Source organism: Temnothorax curvispinosus, unplaced genomic scaffold (genome assembly GCF_003070985.1).
Source record: "Temnothorax curvispinosus isolate PA1 unplaced genomic scaffold, ASM307098v1 QBEX01007779.1, whole genome shotgun sequence".
In the NCBI taxonomy this organism is placed as follows: domain Eukaryota; kingdom Metazoa; phylum Arthropoda; class Insecta; order Hymenoptera; family Formicidae; genus Temnothorax; species Temnothorax curvispinosus.
The window spans coordinates 311,350-332,043 of record NW_020217559.1 but is presented as its reverse complement, the minus strand read 5'-3'; the positions used below and the strand labels follow the sequence as shown (position 1 = coordinate 332,043).

Sequence of the window (20,694 nt, the reverse complement as noted above, 5' to 3'; positions counted from 1 at the left end):
ATTTACATTACATTGAATAACGACGTTTTTGCAGTAGGATTTGAACAAGATGCTTTTTATAGGACCCAGCGTTGATTTCACATATGTTCCTTTTATCTATCCGCAATCATTTGTGTGACGATCACTTTTGTTAGACAATACTATACGTCAAACTGATGTGAAACAATTTTGATCAAGTCAGTGAATATTAAATGTTCAGAAACTGCTAAATAAAAATTTTATATATGCTAAAAAGAATTGATATAATTTTACTGCTTATCTTAATTAACATAATCATGCTTATTTGAAATTTCGGGTAGAATAAAAAAAATAATTTTTAAGATAATAGTAACAGTAGTTTTTCTGTCGTTATTCTATTTAAGACATAGAATTCTTTTTGTTGCGTTTCTGTCAATGATCCTATTTCTTATATAAGATTATTATTCTTTTATAATTCTGTTACAATTTTGTTATATATTTCTATATAGAATCCGTGATTAAAGGAAATCAAAATCTTTTTAGTGATATAAAATATCTGGTATTATATCTACTGTCAATGCAATCTCATGTTTGTCGTGTTCAAAGGACGCCGGGAAATCCCAGTGAATTGAACCCACGAAGTGTCGAGTAAATCGTCGCGATCGGTTGGTAGCCTCCGTTGCGAAGTTACCAGCTCACTCTTTTTCCCGACGGAGCACCGGGTCCTCACGATATTTATTACGGTAATAAGCGGTACCGCAGGAAGCCGGGCGGTATAGACCTCGAGATTACCTCGAGGTTCGATCCGATGTCGCGAGGCGCCACGTACGATGCCTCGAAGATAAGAAATACTTTTGATTACACGGTGACGCCGCCGCCGCTTCATCGGATAGAAACCGTCTAGACGTCTGCCCAAACACGCACGCAACTCCTGTGAGTGAAAATGAGGGTCATTGAGTCCGAAGCTTCAAAGGAAATTGTCTTTCGATCAAGGATTAATGTCCTCTTTTTACGTCACATTATATTGTACGAATTTTTATTAAAACAATTTTCACAGTATAAACTTTTTAAACTTGAATTCTTTAAATAAAAATTCTTAATTTTTCTATGTGGTTTATTTAAACAAGTTTTGGAAACTTTGGACAGACTTTTAGAATTCAGAGAAATCACGAATAATATAATAAGTTTAACGATTGTTATATATACTCATAATACTTTACATATAATAATACTTTATATATAAATAAGTTTACTACATTCTCTTTTTTTCTTCAGTAAGAGCTTAGCGACAATAACGAGTAATGTTTCCATATTACTTCAACATTCGACTTAAAAGTTTCGAAAGTTATCATGACAAGTCAATTATTTTTAAAAAGCACAATGAATACACTTTCCAAAAAGTCGAGGTCAAAGACGTCCTTTGCATATATTCGTACTCTCTTTTCCGTTAAGTTTGCTGATGCAATCCGAGTCAATCTTTAAATTTGCAACATTTATACGCCGTGGGCAAGAAGTTTCATCAAATATCCAGGCCTCCCCTCGAAAGCATTCGAGGGCGAGAGTCAAAGGGGAAACGTGAATATCCGCCGCCGGAAAGAATTTCCATTTATACGAAATTTCTTCGCCATCTGGTCTCTCTGGTCGTTCTCTTAAGGTCAGGCGGATTGGTCGAAAAAAGAGCGACAGATTACGGTTTAATATCTTAAAAGCGAGCGCGCATGGCAGCAAATCTAGCGCGATACTGCCGCTATTTTAAGGGCGGAACGAGAATGTAATAAAAAATTTACCGGCACAAGTATAGACGTGCTTTCAAGTCTTTGCAGATCGAACTGCACGTCGGAGTTACTTTTGATCGGGGGATATAAATATCGACTTTTGTATAAAAATACGCGTGCGCCGTGCTTTTGAATAGGACACAAATTTATTTAAATAATAGCTTCTGCTTGAGAGAAGATTTATACATAGAATCACAAACAGTTCATTATTATAAGAACAGTCAACTTGATAATTGATTAAATCAACAATCAATGTTGTTTGAACAATTTTTGGGTGAGTTTTACATTGTCGATGATGATTCAGTTAAATAAATCAATGAAAATAATTGAATGAAAGTGATAATTTACATAAATAATGACACACATTCACGCAAGGTTGCTTTAATCTGAAAGCAATTCCGAGAATGAATCAAAGAGCAATAAAGCGATATGGAAAGCTAATGTAAATGCATTGTAAGATAAGCTCGAAATTGCGTTCTTGTCCAAAAGCCCCGGGATTACTTATTCGCCTTTTTGCTTTGAAGTCTATCGCGGAAGCGACTTTCGAAGCCTGGATTCGAAAACGCTTCTCCGGAAGGCACGAATCTACCGGGAAATGTATTTTAATATTACAAAGCATACGAGGTCTAAACTAAATTCGAGCGACTGAACCGAAAAAGGTCGGGGGTTAAATGCTCCGAGGGAAACGACCGAGGGAAAGGGTCAAAGACGTGGGAGATTGGGGAAGCGTTCCGCGCAGAGAAAGGCACGCAAAACCGAGTACGTTCCCTCGTTCGATCTCTTTTTTTCCCCCGCGACAAAATGATTAATTTCCCATTTTCCGCGCGGTCACGAAACTCGGTGAATCTCTCCGTTACATTTTTACGATCGAGTCCCGGGCGCCTCGTAAGCCGGAAGCCCGGGTTCGCGATCAATCGCGCGTAGACTGTACAGCGAGATTACGACAGATGAAACGTTTTAGGGATCCCTGAATAAGTAAAATGGATAAATAACCAAGAAGAAACATCGCGCTAGATCGTACATTTTTTGCCAGGAAGAAGTTGGTAAATCGCTCGAGAAATACGAGCCGGAGATCTTATGTTGAACTGTTTTCGAGATTTAAGATTCTTACAGAATTCGCGCAAACGTTTCTCGAATTTTATTTCTCAAAATTATACATATAATAATTATGCTAGCAAATAATTTAATTCTTTCTTCATTGTTAATAATTATGCCTTTGTATGTATAGTGGCAAAATGCGAGGTGGAAAATATATATTGGTTTGTCTGGCCAAAAGGGCGGCGGTCGGCCGATAGGTAGACGACCTGGGGGGTAGATCGACGCGGCATGGAAATTCGTCGCGGAACGACGCGCTAATCGATACGAAATTTCAATTTTCCTTGTTAGAGCCTGTTTCCTCTGTCACTATACTACAAAGAGGCGACTATGGACGATTGACGTTTCCGTCTCTTTCATTTGGCGACCGCGCATGCGATTTTATAATCAATGGGATAACTGGCGAAGCTAATAAGTCCCCGATAGCACTTCAAGGTCTGTTGGTCGTTCAGGAGCGGGACCGTTTAGCTTTTTCCATTATTTCGCTGAGTGCAAAGAGCGATTACTTCACAGACAATCACACGAAATTTTAGATACAACGTTGCTAGGAAATAAAATTTGGGATATCGGAAAACTGCACGCTTTAGTTATGTGTAATTAAATTATTTATCTTTTAATAAGGCGAAATAAAATGTTTGAAAAGGTTGCAATTTGCGACAAAGCTCTTTCACAATGTAATGATAATAGATTATATATCAACTGATATTATATTTTTCGTACAAAATTGCATATAAATTGTATTTGAAATATATACAAATAAATATAATTATGACACATTTCGTGTTTCAAAAATTCATTTGCGTCGGCTTCAAAATAAGCTGCTCAATTATGCTTCGCTATTCACGTTTCCTGCGAAGTCGCGCAATGGCGACTCGATGATTACACACTGCAGAAAAAGCCGCTTTGATATCCATCTGCTGAAAGGTTGTTGACGAAGTGAATTTGAAGATAGCTATGGCGCTCTAAAAATAAATAAAAATGAGGAAAAATACAGAGAAACGTCTCTAGTAAGGAGAAAGATAGACCTCTATGCTACGTGCATGTTACGACGGAGTAATTTTCTAAATTACTCAGCAACGAGACGACAAAGTTTCCCGACTTACGCGACTAAATTAAAACTTGCGAAATTTCTTTTGTAGATTTCTTAGCTCTTATTATCGCGTAGGAACGTTGTTTTATAATTCTCCGTTTCTCACGCGGTCACAAAACAAACCTTTGGTATATAAGAAGTAATCCTCCATCCGGTATATTTATAGTTCCGTATATTTAATTTAACCTACAAAGTCTATCGGGAAGAAAATCAATTTTATAGAAAGGAGATTACTCCGGCAAAATGTTACACAATAATCCTCTGCTAACGCTCAACCAGGAAGTTTTTCATTTTATTTTGTAGATGTACCGGGGCTATACATTTTCAGGCTCTATTTTCAGCGGCAGTTTCGCCGTTTTTTGTTGTGTCATTTAAAAAGTAACTTTACGAAGAATTCAGGCGCGAATATCATAAAATTATAAGTTGCGCTCCCCGTAAATCCGAGAGCAGCCATAAACGTACGAAGAATGAAATTTTCAGTAGTTTAAGCTTTCAGCCGCGAAATATCGAATTTGCAGTCTTTGACTTTCAAAATCTCTTCGAGAAGATTATTTTGAAAAAGAATTTTACTTTTACAGGATCGCAGGATGTTAAAGTCCATTTACTTTAAAAATACATTCTTTGGACAAAGTTGGAATCCCCTTTCTCCTGTAATAAAGTTTCGAGAAGAATTTTTCATTTCTCGTAATTTGATGTATACGCGAGCGCAATAAATGAATCGCTCGTATTTGCCTCAGCCGTGGAAATGCCTTCGAAAGTGCGAAATGCGATGAATCCAGTGCCAGCCGAAGGGATGCTCCGTAGCGAGCGTGAAACGAAATAATAATGGATCGTTACATCGTTCGAATTCCGTCGCGGAAGTAAACGGAAAAATGTGATAAACCGGAACTGCAAAGAAGAGTCGTCGCGATACGCAGAATATTCAAATCTTCTCTCACGTGCACCAGCATTTCGGTCGCACCGTGTGCATCACGTAACTCTTTATCTCGCTCGCGTTTTTGCGCGCACACAGGAGTAAAAAGCGCGCTTCGGTCGTCGTGTATCGTCACACGTAAATACGCACGTCGGTCGATGTAGGACGGTATCGCCCAGAGGCGTTAATCTGGGCCACACGGTGCGTCGGCCTCGGGGCTAGAAATATCGTGTGAGCGCACACACGAGGCGGGAGAGCGCTCGAGCACGATTAACCCTCATGCGACTGAAATGCGCTTGACGTACACGAGAGCGTGACTTCGTCCCATCGCAAACTATTGCGAGGAACTTGAAGCGATGATGCATTTCCTTTTTTGCATAAACACGGTAACGCCTCGCGAGTCCTTAGTTAAAAATTCACTCGCTCTAGTGTGAATTTTTAAAAAAATTTGTTGAAAATTTGCTCAGAACGCAGACTCGGACACACCCTTTATACGCGCGTTGTCACGTTACAAAATATTCTGAAATATTCGAACTATTAATAGTTAATAATATTAATAATAATTGTTGGAATAATGTTTCAAATACCAAACGTTTCGTTACATTTTGGAAACATTTACCTATTTCTATGAGAATCGAGATAGAAAGAAGATAAATATGTAACAAACAATTAAATTCTTTTAGATCACTTTTCCCGTGAAAAGTCTTACAATCTGTAATCTTAAATATACTCATTTATTATAAGTTAAAGGATAAACGCAACTGTCACAGTTGCGTACGTAAAGGATTGTGCATACAAATCGAATAGAACATGTATAACTTATAAGACATATCAAAGCGATGGACTCGAAGCTCGCGTTTGCATAGAGATCGAAGTATGGCACGTTGGTAATACAAAAAGCATCAAAGGATGACGTTAATAACACGGAATATGGATATTTTTTCATCAAATATATATGGAACTCGTTTTTTCCTTATAATATAATTTAAGTTTTATACAAAAAATTCTGTTGCATAATAAATATAAAACTATGTTTTGAAAATACAGGAAGAACATAAAAAACATAACAATAACATTTTATCTTTCTGGAGTAATCCTTTAAGAATAAACTATTCAGAAAATAATAATTACAATATAGCAAATTAAAAAAGATATATCTAAATATAATTTATAAATTTTTATTTGTACATGTATAAAATTTGTGAAGAAACGCATTCTGTAAGATGCATCATTAATTTCGAGACCGTTTTTGGCATTACCGAAAGAAAGACATCACTAAAGGCGGAATTCAAAAGTATCTCAGGAATTCACGCAATGTCGCCCGGCTATTTTTCATCGGTTACACACATGCACACGTAACTGGATTACGTGGCCAAGCTAAAAGTGGCTGAGCACAGCTGTCTGCTAGCAGCAGCCGCGCGTTCATTTCTCTCCTCTTCCTCTACCTCTTGTCGCGACTTAGGGAAAATCCGACCCTTTAAATTATTGCGCGGACTTTATTTCGATGACGTAGCTTAGAAATAACCCGCGAACTTTTGTGGTTTACGGGGAAGAGGAAAAGCGAACTTTTCCGCGTTTCAGCGTAGCGCGGATGATGGATCTGGAGCCGAATTTCTTCTGACGCAAGAGGATTATGCAGTTTTAGATGCGGCCATTGAGAACTCACATTTTTTTCGTTATAATTCTTTTACAATTAATTAAGTAATATTTTCTTCTAACGCGCAACTCTATGGATATCGTTTTCACGAATTAAACACACTAAGAGTAAGTTCTAATACAATTTATACGATAATTCGGAGCTACAAATTCCCCTTGGATAAAGGAAGACAAGTCACCGTCGCGGTGACGCCTCTCTCATGCCTTCCACTCTGAAAATCAGAGTCGTTGATCTTCGCACCCGGGTACCGGGTGAATAAATGTGCTAGAAAGAAGCCCCTTCTCCGGGCTGTATCTTCGAGCGGCCGTGGCAATGACGCGAATGATGATGAAATGTCAAGATCGCAAAGCTGTCCTTTATTTACGTCTGTTAATTTAAATAACATGGTTCTTTTTTCAATTTTACAAATTGGTAACGTAAAGTTCTCTTAATCTTTTTAAAAACATTTATTTATGCGAGGAATCTATGTCACTGTACCTTTCTCCTGTTGCGTAAAAAAAAAGGACTTGCGGAAAAAAGAGCTGCCAGTGCGTCGACATGCTGAGAGGGTGTCGCCCATCTTCTTATTTTAAAACGGAGAGAGGCGGCCGAGTGTACGCGGCCTTTGAGCAGCCTTGGCAATGGAGTGCGTTCGCCAAGAAGCACTTTCCGGCATCGTGAGCACCGTCGTGCACGTCGAGAAAATACATCGGCCTTGGGAATATCGATGAGCGTAAATTAAGAAAGTTTCCCCCTGAGCGCAGTTCAGAACGGCTTCCCGTGCCGGAGATTGTCGCGTTGAAACAATCGCTCACGCCATAATCCATATCGATAAAGAGTCATAAAGGTATATGACATTCATAATGGAACGCTCGGATTATATGAATCTATCGGGATCGTTTAGCTTATCGGCGATTACCCTGCCGATATCTTCATTTATTTATCCAAATCTTATGCAAATGATATTTTAATATCGCTATTGGCATTCCTCATAATAATTAATTAACTTGGACTAGTGAAAGAGAGAAGGAGAAGAGATTAATGCATTGACACGTAGTGTCTGTTATTGTATATAAATAAATTAATCTGTTACCGCCTTTTAATTTTTTATATAATATATAGATAGTAGTTTCGGCAGTATATCACCAAAGGCAATAAATTACAGCGTATTTTTATATTGAGTGAAAAAGCGAAATAACGAAAAACGGGGATAAACGTCAAGAGTTTACGTTGCAGTAAACTATAATTCTAAAAACAAAATATATATATAATATAATGGATAATGCGAAACATTTTGGGAATTATATCCAAAGTTTTAGTGGATTTTTAAGTTTAATATTTTAATAAAAGAGCGTAAAATGACACAAAATATTTTGACAAACCTGAAATGAGCTTTTTATGAAAAAGTAACTTCTTAATTCCTGAAGAATTCCTTTAATTTCTTCAATGTAAAATATATCATCGCAGTTAGGTCTTATATTAAATTTTTGTTCATACATTATTGCTTCTTTATTGAGCGTACCTTAGAAAAATTGAATTATACGTAACCATTAATCTCTCTCTTTCTTTCCCCCAGGAACGAAGTAGGAAACTATACAAGGATAATTGCATTCGCGTGCGCGCTTTTACGTCCTTGGCAGTGAAATGCGGATCACTGTGAAATACTTTCCACGCTATAAACATTACGTATACATCAAAGCGAATAGACTACATCGGCCTTCGGTATATCGATTTGCACACGCAAAAAGAAGAGTTTATTGAAACCCTGTCCCTCTCCGCGCCATCGCATTGTCGGATCACGTCTACACGTTCGGTCGTTGTTCTTCCACCGACCACCGACATTCATTACAAGCCGGGCTTCAATATAGCTAAGTAGCGATAGTCCGCTTAGAAATTAATTGGCCCGCGCGGCTAAGTATATTCCGGGCTAAATTTGGCCATCGCTAAGTTAGATGTCGCCGATTTATTTATAGCACACGCAAACGTGGGCATGCCACTGGTCATGTTTTTATCGCCGTGGAACGGCGAATATCGTATGGGTAACGATGAAATTTTAACGAGATGGTTATGGCTCCTACTCGACGTACATCTTGAAATATGAAAAGCGCTTATACCGGCTTGTCCTTAAGCGTCCTTAACAATGAGAAACTATTAAATATTTTGCGATACCACGTTGTTATTAATATTAAAGCATCTCTCGTACGTTGAATTGTTATATTGATCGAACTATCAAACTAGCAAAGTAGATTTTACTTCGATTGTCACATTAATACAATAGCGACTTGAATTATAACATAATTGCCATTGCTTTTATTTACTTTATACAATTATTATTATTTTATGCAATATTCCAACATAGACTCTGCAAATTTTCTTTTTTTATATTTTTGAAAACTTTTCCATTTTTTATGATAGCAAACACATATTAGCGTGTCTAGAGTAAACCGAGCACTCGAATATTTCTATTTCAGAGGACCTTTGGCGCTGAGATTCCTCCTCAGGATGGCTGGAGCGGACCGAGAGGTTCGGCAAGGCCCTGAAAATTTCGTGCTTGCAAGTCATCGCGTTGGGCAAAGCCGGTCTTGGTGCGATTAGGGGCTGTGCCAGGGTAGCACGGGACGGGGGTGGTTCTCTCCATCGCGAGGATCGAGATGAGCGATCTACAGGCCACCCTCGAGTTCTCCCTCGAGCTCTGCAAGTTCTACAATGTCGATCTCTTTCAGCGCGGGTAAGATTATCGCTCGTATTTCTTGCAATATGACGCCGGCACCGTATCTTCGTACAATATCGCGGCTGTTTGCCAAGACCGGTTTGAACGTCCTTCAGAAGAATTCTATGCTTTTTTTTTTATTGCAGATATTACCAGATCCGAACTGCTCTTAGAGTATCGCCGAAGTTGCCAGTCAAAGTGGAGGTCAATCAACCACGAAACCGTAAGCATTTCAATGATCAAAAGTCAAATTAGTTTCTGTGATACAGGCATTTTATTTTGCATGCTATATCAAACACATGTACAGTCACTATACATTTTATGTCTTACAATAAGATTTCTTCTCCCTTTTTCCCCCTCTGCCCCTCAATAATTATTCAAAATAAATATGATACAAATATCTCGATATATAATATTTTTTTTGCCGAATTTATTCATGAAAAACATTTCTCTCTATCTCTTTATGTCTCGATATTTCTATTTCTTACGTGGGCATCGCGTGAGTCCCGCGATCATTTCTCGGACCGCCCGAAATTCTCTTCAGTCATATCACGCGAATGTTATACTCTCTCGCTGAATCCGTTCACCCCCGATCGATCGATCTATCCCCGAGGCGAGCGACGTCGAATTCGATGGAGAGGCACGCACCGTTGTGTTGCAGACTCCCTGGAGGCGCCGGGCACGAGTAAGCGCTTTCAGATCCTCTACAGGAACGAGGAGGTGACACTCGGCACTTCCGTACTATTCCGGGCGCATGTGCTCGTGCACAGTCACAAGATTGAGGAGGCCCTGTCGCGCACCCACTTTAATCTAGGCGTCGAGCTATGGTTCAGCGAGCCGACGCAGCCGGGCAACATGGCTTGCGTGTCGTCGAGGTAAGCGTCTTGCCGTCTGACACGAAACGCCGACGTATTCCTTTTCCCGGCGACAGCAGGGACACGCAAAGGGTTGGATCGCGAGCGACCTGAGCAATCAGGCCGGCCGCGCAATTCTTATCTCTTGTTTGCGAACTTTCTCGAACACGGTACAAGAACTTACGAGAGAATAAATTAGTGACAAGGTGGATAAATCTGGAAATGAAAGGAGTAAAATGAGTCGAGAGTTTTATACCATTCGTTTACTTCAGTTACTTTACAACTTTACCGTTGGACAATTATGCAATGAGATAGTATTAAAACACGGAAAGAATTTTTGTTAATAACAATTTGTACAATACATTATAATGGCGTTCCTAAGTTATTTTCGCGGAGATATTAGATAAATTTAATGCGGATTCTGGCGCTCGTAAAGACCTCTAAAAGATGTAATATGTCAAATGTATTTTAGACAGATCTATCAGACATCTGTTGGATATTTGTTCGCAAACTATTTGGAATTGGGCCGAACTGATCGATGATAGTTTCGACTGAGAGCCGCCATATATCGTGTCACCCGTGATCGATAGGACGTTCTTTTTCAGGGCGTTGCAGTTGAACTTCACACCCACGAAGGGCCTTCACTATCATCTGCCGGTGCTCTTCGATTACTTTCATCTTGCCGCGGTGTCCATTACGATCCACGCCTGCCTCGTGGCACTTCATCAGCCCTACATCAAGTCAGTATCGCACGAGATCGCGCTCTCGCATTTCGTAATTTTTTTTTCCAAATACCACTCGGTAGACGTAATCGACGTTGTCCCTCACGAGAGTTCCTTTTTCTGTTTTATGGCCGCGTGCTTTCATCCCCTGGCGAATGCAGGAAGAGCATACTGCACGTAGTGCAGAGTTGGTGAGTTCTTGACACTTTTGAAAGAAGCTCAGAACTGGCTGAACTTGCCTCGCGAATACCTACTCGCACATTTATTATTTCTTCCTCAACTTCTGAATTTTTGAACCCAACTAAACTTTATCTCGAATTTGAATTTACAAGGCCGTGATTATATTGACTCCTACGCAAATTTTTAAGCTTAATACTGATGAAACTATTGCGGTACGAACATGATCGCTATGTTATCTGAAAAATATTTAACCGGATAATAAATATACGCGCGTATAGCCTATTTTTTGCTTTTATTTTTTATTATTACTTCTATAGAAGTAAATGAATCTTTGATAAATGCTACCGATTACACTTGTCATAAAAATTAATTTTCTCTGAATAAATACGCATTGCAATATATCGAATTATGATTGCAGTGCCCCGCGAAGCGGCAAGCCCTGGCTGCAATTTAAACAATCCGCGGCGAACGGCGACAGCAGTGCGACGACCTTTGGAAACATCGTGAGTTTATTTTAAGTAATCATCAAGTCAACAATATAATAATGTTACCAAATATATATTGAATGTATGTTATTTAATACACAGAAAAAAAGAATATTCTTGATTTGAAAATATCATCTCTAGTTTTAACGTGGAAATCTTGAAATGCGATTATATTGCACAATTTAGATTATATTAAACAAAGAAAACTTGCTTGAATGAAACTATTTTATATAATTCAATCAAGAAAAAAATTTGAAATAAAAGTTGAAATTCTTGTAAGAAGATTATAGATTGTTGTATATATGAAACAATAAACGCGTTAATTTGAGTATATAAGTTTTGATTTGACACTTCTTTTTTTCCGTGTAAAATCTAATAATAAATTCTAGTAATAAGTAAATCGTTTCAGGAGACCACTACGAGGTGCGTCGGATCGACGACGAGGATACAGCACGCGAGATTGGTCCAGCAAGAAGTCACGAGACTGCTCCTAGCCGCGAGGGAGTCGTTACTGAACGATTTGTCCGACTTGGCACGGCTCCTCCCTTCTTGGCAACAAAGGGCACTCGAGCTCGCACAAAACACGCACAAAGAAATCACAAAGGTTTGTGTTTTTTTTTCATTATACCGTGCTCTTTTAAATTTTAGCAGATGCTTTTCAAATCCATCCTTTATAGTTGATGGACACCGAGGAGGCTGATATAGCCCAACTCTGCGCACAAAATATCGTTCTTTGGCAGCATTTCCTGGAAGCGTTTTCCGGCCGAGAGGCGGTTCATCAGCATTTAGCACGAGTCCATCATCAATTAAGAGTAAGGAAAACTCACAAATTATTAAGATTAAAAATATAATACTAGCGTTTAATGTCGATACTAAATTTTTTTAATATTAAATATAAACGTGTTTATATTCTGTGGCTTATTTGCAATTAATTATTAAATTGCAGGTGAAGCGGTTCGCGGAGGGTTTCTTCGTATTAGAAAACCCGAGAACATCGGCAGCGGGCTGTTACGACGCAAATTATCAGTCTTATCAAGCGGTAAGCGAGGCTGCTCGAAGATCGCGTTATCTCGCGTCGTTGCCACCGCTACCTGTCCATTGTCCGGAAGTGGACGGCGATCTTCACTCGTTGCCTTTGATTTTCGAGGATCAGTACGCTGACATGCAGCAGAGACACAGAAACAGCGGTAAGTATATGTAGAATGATATTTGCTGTAATACCGATTTAAGATTATATTATGATATATTTAAATCATAGCAGGCTACAAATAAAAGCAGAAATATTGCAGCACAATTTTTTATTTTCTAAAATTCTAAAATAATATATAATTAATTTCTTATAATAATTCTAGAATACCTGCACAAATTTTTCGGATGAGCTACACGAAATATTCCTTTCAGTTCCCAGCATGGACGACTGTAGCTGCGGCATAGCGGCGATCCTGGAGTCGCGCACCATGGGTATCTGGTCGCCCAGGAGCGAAGGCGCAGCTCAGGACATCGGATCGATCCAGGCCCGCCTCATACTGACGCCTTCCACGCTTCCAGCGAGGCACAGCAAGTCGCTCGATCAGCTAGGTCCCGAGCTGGCGGCACCTCTGCAGTCCAGGACATCGCCAAAGACTCTGCCCAGGTCTGTGTCGACTCAATTGTTCTCGCGGGGGCTGCGTGGCGGCGGTCGAATTGTCACGCCACCCGCGACGGTTCCTTCCAGGGGGAAATCCAGGTCGACAGTGCCGTCCATTAGCACCCTCTTCCCGCCCTCGGGTCAGCAGGCTTGTTCCGCGCCAAACCCATCTCTCGGCTCCACGCCGGTGATACCCCTGCCTCGGGCCAAGTCCACGCAGATGCTGGTACCGAGCCGGCAGCAGCAGTCCGACTATCAATCCTCTTCCATTAGCTCACTGCTGGCGGTGATGTTTCCCGAATTGCCGCCCGGTGGGCATCTGCCCGGTTATCGACCTTCGTCTAAATCTTGCGACCAGAATCTAACTGTGCCAACGTACATAGGCGCTTTGGACCTCAGTCAATTGCCGGATTGCTTGACGGAAAGCAAGTCGGCAAATACGATGGAAGGTACGATAAAATATTCAAGGATTTAAGACAAAATAAAATAAAGTTGACAAAATAATACTGATAAATTAATATGAAAAAAACAAACTGATAAATTTCTTATTTATTTCGTATAGATTATCATTCTCTCGACACTAGAAGAATACGACTAGAGCCACGAAGTCATCGTTTAGGAACTCGCCAACCGCTACCAACGACCACAAACGACCAAAGTAGCTTTCTATCCAAGGCGAATGTAAATGGCGACTTTTTACCGGATCCACAGCCGCTGCACACAGCGACGTTGGATAGAGTCACTTACCGAGGAAACTCCAGGAAATCTGGACATCAAACAGGTGCCAAGTACAATCAAACGAACGGCGTCGAGAGTCGCAGATATCATACACTCGGCAAGACGTCGATGACGCAAAAGAACCGCCCAGAGATACCGGAGTGCATGAATGGCAGCGCATTAACAAGTAGCCATTTGCATCTGGCGGATCCTGCGAGCAAGAGATCCAATTATTACGCGACCACGGACTCATTTTTCTATCGCACAAACGGCAGCACCAGCGGGAGGACTCGCGACGAGATGGACAAGCCGAAGAGGCCGAAGAGCACGGACCGGCTGCTCGACGACGTGCGCAACGAATGCTGCGACTTCCGGCGAGATCGACCGATTCGAAGAAGAGCGGAACGATCGGCCAAGTCGTCTCGCAACGGCGTAGCCCAGAATTACAACGAGGAGAAGCAACGACGCGGTCAAACCGAGAAGAAAAACGCGGACGCGATTCAGGAGCCGATTTACGAAGTAATAGCCCCGAAACCGGAATCGAAGAAGGAGTCTCGCGAGAGAAGGAAAGACAAGCACAACAGAAGACCGCACTCAGCTCCCGTTCTCGATACGGACCATCCGACAGAGGAGAGCAATCACAAAAGTGATAGAAAGTGCGGTCATAAAAACAGAAAACCAGCACCGCCACCCCCGGCATATCAAGATCCCGCTGTCGCCCCCTTGCCCAAGTACCGTCATCCCTCTTCGACGCCAGCGACGAGCGTCCTTGAAGTAGAGAACAACAATAAAATTATTCTGAAGGTAAGAATGGCAAAAATATAATACAAAAATGTTTATTCAATTTATTTTTAAACGTAATTTAATTTTTATTTTAATATTCTCTGCGTCTTCGCTTAGATGGAACCCATAAAATCGCCCATGGAGGCACCGACGGCCAACGGCACGACGCCTTCGGACACGCCGAGTTTCGGAGTGCCGCCGACGAATGTAAAGAGACTGCGATGCGCCAGCGTGCCGGTGACTCAGAACAAAGTGGTGGTGCCACGCAGCGCGGTCTCTCTGCCCTGCATGCCGATACGCGACAGCAAGGACAGTCTGACTAATAACCTGCCGATCATACCGCATCTTCTCAGTCCGCCGTCCACCAGGCCCAGCAGCCCCACGCCGAGCTCGAGCTCGAGCAACCTGACGTCCGAGTGTTCGGGTTGGGTCAGCAGCGGCGACACCTCCAGCTCGGAGCAGCGTCGCAATCAAGCGAAGCTCTCGAGCGAGCAACTGCGGCAGAAGCTGTCGAAAATTGTGCCGCGCAAAGATCGTCCGCTCGTCACGAAGGAGAGCGTGGAGGAGCACTCGTACGAGGAGGTGCGGCTACCGCCGCCGAAGATGTTCCAGGACGAGCCGCCGCCTCCCGAGGAATTCCGCGATCCCCCGGCGCCGATCGACAATCCGCTCTACCATGTGTACGAGACGGTGAAACAGACCAGGAGCCCGAAGCAGAACAAAACAGCGCCTTGCAGCCCGCAACGAAACCGGGATCGAGACAGGGAGAGTGTCTACGGCGCCAGGGACATCTGCCTGGATTGTTATCAGGAGGGCAAGGAGTTGTTGCAGTCCACGCAGGACGATTTCATCAACTTTAAGAAATGCAAGGAGGAGTTTAAGAGGCAGATGAACTTCTCCGGCAAGATCTACAGGTGCGCCGAGTTTTTACGCATAATAACGATCAGCCCACCCAATTAGAACCGCTTCCTTAAACCTAATGTCCATGGAACAAGATTCGAAGCTGTTGCGAGCCAAACGAGTCCCCGAATAATCCGTGAAGCATAGATTAACCCAATTTAATATTGCTGTTTTTTTTTTATTAACCAAACTGAAGAATTCAAACAATACGCTTGGAAAATGGAACATAAAGTCTTAAAAATCTGGCAACTAATCAATCAACAACTTCGAGTTACGCTTAGTAGGTATCGGGATTTAGTCCGGTTCTTCTTTCTTATTGTTTCTCAGCGCGATACAAACGCGATACAAATGCTTCTTGAGATCTCGCTTTCGCCTCCTTAAGAGTGCTATAACAGTAAGTGCCGTTTGCATTTCGCTTTCGCGTTGTTTCGCAAGGTACCGTCTGATCTGTCTTTCGTAGTTAAGTTCTCTTCTCTGTCCACCTTATCCCCCTCTAGAGAACGCGAGGAAGCACAGTTGCATTCACATAAACGTGCCCATTCCCTCGGATACGGTGACCTTCTGAATTCCTCGCCGTCGGTTCAACCATTAAGATCCCATGTGCCTCTTAGTGACTACCCGACCATGGCCTCGACCCTGCCGTACTTCCACATCAGCGACGAGTATCGGCTCTTCTCGCCGGAAGGTGCGCACCTCATCATATGCGTCCACGGTCTCGACGGTAATGCCGCCGATCTCCGTCTCGTCAAGACGTATTTGGAGTTGGGTCTACCTGGGGCGCATTTGGATTTCCTGATGTCCGAGAGAAATCAGGTAAATTACAGTTAAGCAACAAATTATTAGAACATTAATTCTCAGAGTTAATCGCAGGAAAATTAATTGTGCCAGTTTTTCCTGTGTTGCAAACGAATTTTAACTTTTTCAACTCAATGCATGTATTAATAAATTATAACAACGATTATTTATAAATATTAGAGAACTTTCCAAGATTCTAGAATTCCTTAATAAACTGTCATATGTGTTGCTTGTATACGAAAGGGAGACACCTTTTCCGACTTCGAAACGATGACCGACCGATTAGTGTCCGAAATTCTCTACCATATTGAAACGTCGGGTCTGAATCCGAGGAAGGTGAGCTTTATCGGACATTCCCTTGGGACCATAATCATCCGGAGCGCTCTGACGCGACCGCAGCTGCGTCCGCTTCTTCCTCGTCTACACACCTTCCTCAGCTTGAGCGGACCACACTTGGGCACTCTTTACAACACGAGCGGCTTGGTGAACGCGGGTAAGCCTAATAAGTATCCGAAACAGCATCGACTGATATTGCAAGAGCATCGGTCTCGGAATATAATTTTCATTTTTTCGCTAATTTGCATAGGTATGTGGTTCATGCAGAAGTGGAAGAAGTCCGGATCTTTATTACAACTGGCCATGAAGGACTCGCCGGACGTGAGGCGCTCCTTCATGTTCCGTTTGAGCCAGAAGAGCAATCTGCAGAAGTTCAAACACGTCTTGCTGTGCGGCAGCGCCCAGGATCGATACGTGCCCTTGCACTCTGCCCGAATCGAACTTTGCAAGGCTGCCGTACGCGATCCGACGGATCAAGGTATCACATTTAAGTGTTGACCATTTCGTTTTTGTGATCTTTTTTTAATTGTAAGATGAATAAATTGAGTAAATTCATTTAATTGATTAATAATGAAAGACTCTAACTCTAAATGAATTGACTTCCGTCTGATTCTTCCAGGTGCCGCGTACCGCGAGATGGTGCACAACATTCTGTACCCCGTGATGTCGGCGCCCGGCGTCAGTCTCGTCAGGTACGACGTACATCACGCTCTACCACCGACGGCGAACGCCCTGATAGGCCGAGCCGCGCATATCGCCGTCCTCGACTCCGAGCTTTTCATCGAGAAGTTCCTGCTGGTCGCGGGACTGAAATATTTCAGATAAGGAAAGAACAGTCTAGCGCACATGAAAAAAAGAATTAACCGTAGTTTAATTATAAAAAAAAAGAAACAAGGACTCGAGCGCGCGGATTCGGAAAGCGTCGCGTTCTTTGCGACATCTTCGACCATCCCGTGATTAGCCGTATATTATAGACGTCCTGTCCAGCGTTGCCTCGCTTCTTCTCTTCGCTTAGCTGTCTTCTTCCAAAGGAACAAACGGGATACCGAAGCGAGGCAATCCGATCTTTTTTACACGAAAATACGCGGCGCGCGCCGTCGATCGTCGATTTTAGTATCGAACATTCGTTAGATTCTCACGTGCCATCATGATACCGATTACCGATCATAATCACGGACGTGGTAAGGTCGCGCGCATTTGTCATGACGGTCGAATTTCGGATTCATTCCCGTAACGCTTCATTGAGAGTTCGAATCGAATGGACTTGTAGCTCGCCGTGAAACGGACCTACTCTCTAGTGATGGTAGTGGTGGTAGTAGTAGTAGTGATACCGACCAAGAAGGTGAGGAAGAAGAAGAGACAAGGAAACACGGAATAGATGCAAGATAGTACGAAAATTAAATATAATATGCTTGGAAAATTCCAGCGTGTCGTGCACGCCGTCGCTATGAGTGATGCGACGTGCACGAATGTGATCCAACGTACTTCAAAATTTCGCATACTCGAAGAAAAATGGAAACGAAACTTGATCAGCGCGTTTGGCGGCCTAGCGTAAATGAAGCAATCACGAGAGGACACGATGCGGTCGTCAGGCGCATCAGCTTTATCAACATCGTCGCGAAAAACGGATCGCGTAAGTAGAAGAAAAGGGGACGAAAATTATTCATTGACACAACCGATAGTTGAATTCGAGGACGTACTTTTTTTTTAAAAAAAAGGAAGGGAACGAGACTCCAGCGAGCAAGGGCTCTGTCGCAGGATCAATTCTTCACGATGTACAGCCACGTGTTAAAAGAAGAAATATAATAATATTAATAATACAAATAAAATAAATAAAAGTATAAGACAATGCAACGACACATTGTCTAGTCGTATAGGAAAGTTACGAAACGTATGTCAATTGTTATCCTCAGATAAGTGTGAATGCTGAATGCGATGAGTGCGAAGAGCGGATGGATGAGAGCCGAGTACGATGCTGAGAGAAAAAGAGAGAGAGAGAGAGAGAGAGAGAGAGAGAGAGAGAGAAATATCTGAAAGAGAAAATGATTAGGCAAAAAGAGATAAAAATGTAGAGTAAAGAAATTGAAGATGAAGGAACATCGGCGAGGACGTGGGATGTTAAACAGCTATCTACGTCAACGAGGGGACTCGAGAGAGACGGATCTCATCAGCGTTTTGAACGATGATCGAATGGGTCTCCCAGTGCAGTCTCACGATCAGTGAAACGAGGACTCGCGCCCTGAAACGCGGCAGAGGAGAGTATATCCAGGGTGTGCGAAACGGACGCGATGACGCGACGAGAGTGACTAACGTTTCAGGTATATGAAATCCCTCCAATGCTAGATCTCAATTGCTCAGAACAATCTATCAATGAAAAACTGCGAAAAAAAAAGATGAAAAGAAAATTATATTAATCGTAATCGAACGGTGACAAACGCGAAGCGTCGCGTCCGCGAGTGCTGTCGCTGCCGAGATCAAATCGTCGTGTGATCCAAGCGAGCTCGATCTTTGTCACTTTAAAATCTACAGGGCGTTCTGGAACCGCTGACCTTAATTTTAATAATAAATTCGCTCGAAATGAATGCTTTCCTGATCGTGATGTACGTATAGTACAGAAGTAGAAACATCAGTAATTTTTTACTTATTGAATACGAAGGATTGTTTTGAGAACTTGAATTACTCTATCATGTAATTAAAAAAGGCAAATCTTAATCTTATTGTATTTATTCATTTTTACTTACATCAAAATTTTTATTTATCCAATTATATTAGATGTTTAATATAAAATATTAAAATGATAGCTAAATTTGTTAAAGATTTTATCATTAAAATTCAAGGGTAAGTTTCTGACGCTCTGTGTACCAAGCTACGTATGATTGTAGCACTTTAACGCGAAAATGGCGCCTCGTACTTCGACGATTACGGAAACATTTTTTGTGGGAGAATAGGAATTCCGAGAAATCAAACGGATATATGTTAGATGTTTGTATTGTGTATTATACAAATATGCATTTAACATTTTTAACGAACGCGATATGTCCATTATATGTCCCTATTTGTGAAACGATGTAAAATAGTATTAATAAGCCGATATTCTGTAAACGATAATCGCAAATGTGTATATATACATATGTACTATATGTATCCACAAAATACACTGCAGCTGTTATAAACTAAGGGTTGAAGTACGAGGCATCCGTTTTATCGCGTATTAACAATTATGGAGTGGAAAGTCATAAAAGCTATTATATTTCAGCGGCTATTATTTTCCAAAATGAGAGATTAGAGACTTTTCGCGAGCCTTCGAGCAACGTCGTCGCGTATCATTCTTGCTATTTCTGAAATTTCGTTTCTAGTTGCAAACGTGCGTTTTGCCGTTTCTATTTTATAGAGCACGTGTTTGCGGAGATAAACGCATGTAAATGACGGATAGCCCTTTATAATCTTCCACTCCACAATTCTCGCGCAACAATTCTCTGAGCACACACACGTACACACACTGTCCCGAGCGCAAACAAGCGCGCTAGAAAATAATAATTTTTACAGCAATTCTATCGTAACATATGTGTTAAAAATGGATCATATGGATCATACATCGGCTCTCAATATGCGAGTAATATCGTATCGCAAGGAAATCCGTATCACTCGTTATCATCCAGTGTAAGCCATTTTACATGCGTAAGAAACGTTTACGTGTATCGTCATGAAACGATTACCTATAACCACCGTTAACATGTATACTACAATCGTATATGTTGTTGCAACCTTTCTAGCCTGGTAATCGTGATTATGTGAAAATGACGTGGTTATACGAACAAGTGCAACTTTGCATCAGACTAAAAGAAAGTTTATGGAATATGTGCGAAAAAAATCGTACACCTAATTCTCTCTGTCTAAACTAAAATAAATTATTTTTCTGGACGTTTCACTAATCTTGTCCTCTTAATATCGAGATAATAGCAAACAGATTTTGAAAATCGTCTGTACTTTCTTCTTATTTTCGTAAAAATATTAAAAATTGCAGAATGAAATAATAATAATTTATAAATATATAATTGTTTATTATCTATAAGAAGATTACTTCTTACAAGATGTTTTTTAAGAAAAGTTTTTTTGAG

The 20,694-nt window shown here is 41.3% G+C and overlaps 1 protein-coding gene across 4 annotated transcripts in view; it reads left to right on the top strand.

Annotated features, from left to right (window-relative positions):
• Positions 1-18,279, top strand: part of LOC112457432 (protein FAM135A) — a 26,617-nt gene extending 8,338 nt beyond the window's left edge. For 2 of the 4 annotated variants that reach the window (XM_025020480.1, XM_025020479.1), the window contains 16 exons: positions 8,939-9,195; positions 9,324-9,400; positions 9,839-10,052; positions 10,637-10,771; positions 10,915-10,944; positions 11,352-11,436; positions 11,828-12,022; positions 12,096-12,230; positions 12,365-12,605; positions 12,820-13,494; positions 13,608-14,566; positions 14,663-15,459; positions 15,943-16,258; positions 16,484-16,733; positions 16,827-17,054; positions 17,196-18,279. In XM_025020480.1, coding sequence (XP_024876248.1) covers positions 9,119-9,195; positions 9,324-9,400; positions 9,839-10,052; positions 10,637-10,771; positions 10,915-10,944; positions 11,352-11,436; positions 11,828-12,022; positions 12,096-12,230; positions 12,365-12,605; positions 12,820-13,494; positions 13,608-14,566; positions 14,663-15,459; positions 15,943-16,258; positions 16,484-16,733; positions 16,827-17,054; positions 17,196-17,401 — 4,620 coding nt within the window. In that variant the 5' untranslated portion in view covers positions 8,939-9,118 and the 3' untranslated portion in view covers positions 17,402-18,279. The remainder of the gene's footprint in view (positions 1-8,938; positions 9,196-9,323; positions 9,401-9,838; positions 10,053-10,636; positions 10,772-10,914; positions 10,945-11,351; positions 11,437-11,827; positions 12,023-12,095; positions 12,231-12,364; positions 12,606-12,819; positions 13,495-13,607; positions 14,567-14,662; positions 15,460-15,942; positions 16,259-16,483; positions 16,734-16,826; positions 17,055-17,195) is intronic. The other 2 variants (XM_025020481.1, XM_025020482.1) reach the window with 2 other exon arrangements.
• Positions 18,280-20,694: the final 2,415 nt, after the last annotated feature.